This window comes from Propithecus coquereli, unplaced genomic scaffold (assembly GCF_000956105.1).
Source record: "Propithecus coquereli isolate 6110/MARCELLA unplaced genomic scaffold, Pcoq_1.0 Scaffold193, whole genome shotgun sequence".
Taxonomy (NCBI): Eukaryota; Metazoa; Chordata; class Mammalia; order Primates; family Indriidae; genus Propithecus; species Propithecus coquereli.
The window spans coordinates 352,412-353,922 of record NW_012144190.1 but is presented as its reverse complement, the minus strand read 5'-3'; the positions used below and the strand labels follow the sequence as shown (position 1 = coordinate 353,922).

Genomic DNA, 1,511 nt, shown 5'->3' with positions numbered 1-1,511 from the left:
GCTGGTCTCGAACTCCTGAGCTCAAACAATCCGCCCACCTCGGCTTCCCAGAGAGCTAGGATTACAGGCGTGAGCCACCGCGCCTGGCCTGATTTGCTTCTTAGATACTCCCCTTCCCCCCACACTGTGATGCCTGCCCCTGAGCCCAAACTGATGCCATGGCTCCTGTCTCCACTTTCCAGGAGCCAGTTTTGCCCCCAGGGACAAGGTGAGGGTGTAAGTCACAGGGACCTAGCAGAAGGGACAGAACTGAGGTTCAGAAAGGAGGGGTGGAGCTACGGGGCACGTCACGATTACTCAGCCCCAGAACGCGCCAGGAGCGCCGTTCAAATGCTATCTAACACACACAACCGTCTTCTCGCTCATTTTCCAGGTGAGGAAACTGGGTCCCAGAAACGGTTCTTTATTTGTTCAGGACCCACAGCGCGTAGAGCACAGACTTCTCTCGTTTTCTGATTTCTCAGGAACCTCTGTGACCCCTAGCCAGTTACCAGCAGGACCACCTTCCTCCGTGACAGGTAAGCTCTGGAGGGTTCTCGCCAGTGCCCGGGGTGTGAGCACACGGACCCCCCTTCTCTTCCCTTCTCTGCCTAGATGTCTCCATTTGTCTCTTTCACAGATTTGCTTTGTTTTAAAAATCCTTTGTTTCTGGCTGTAAGGAGGGTGGGTATCCCACATAGATAGACATTAATATGCTGCCCTCGCCCCCCTGTCCTGCCTAGGACGATGGTTTGCAATGTCTGACACACACAAGAGTGATCTGAGTGGCTTGCCAAATTGCGGGGTCCTGAACTCTGCTTCCGGGCCTCTGATTCCACCGGTCAGTGGTTCTCAGACTTCCTTGGGCCATAGATCACCTGGAGGGCTTCTCAAAGAACAGATTTCTGAACCCTCGAGGTTTCTGATTCAGTAGGTCTGGGACGAGTCCAGTAATTTTCATTTCTAACAAGTTCCCAGGCGAGGCTGATGCTGCTGGCCCGGGTGTCACTCTGAGAACCACGGCACTAAGTTTTGCGTAGGGCACGGTGTTCCCTGACGTTCATAAGCATCTCAGCTGAACTCGGGGTGCTGGAGTCAGCCTGCGCTTTAGGAAATGATGCGCTGGGCTGGGCATCGCTGACATCTCCCGTGTCCCGGGGTAGATTGAGGAACAAGCAAGAGCTAAGGCTGACGAGAATGGACTTGTGGGGTTGAGGGCAGAGTTGGGGCTCTTATGCCAAGGGAGGCAGGGACACATACGGCGGTGGCACACTGCGTGTGTGTGTGTGTGTGTGTGTATGTGTTTCTGATTAGATTTTTTTAAGATTTTTATTTTGAGACAGAGTCGCAGGAGGTTCGCAACGATAGTATGGAATGATCCCATGTCCCCTTTACCTGGTCCCCTCAGTGGTTACACCCTATGTAACACAATTAGACTACAACATAAAAACCAGAATTTTTTTTTTTTTTTTTTTTGAGACAGAGTTTCACTCTGTTGCCTGGGCTAGAGTGCCATGGCATCAGCCTAGCTC

General features: G+C 52.3%; 1 protein-coding gene across 1 annotated transcript in view; it reads left to right on the top strand.

Annotated features, from left to right (window-relative positions):
* The window catches only part of GP6 (glycoprotein VI (platelet)), a 36,359-nt gene that overhangs the window by 30,763 nt on the left and 4,085 nt on the right, over positions 1 to 1,511 (top strand). Inside the window, exon 3 of the mRNA XM_012642993.1 lies at positions 465 to 518. Coding sequence (XP_012498447.1) covers positions 465 to 518 — 54 coding nt within the window. The remainder of the gene's footprint in view (positions 1 to 464; positions 519 to 1,511) is intronic.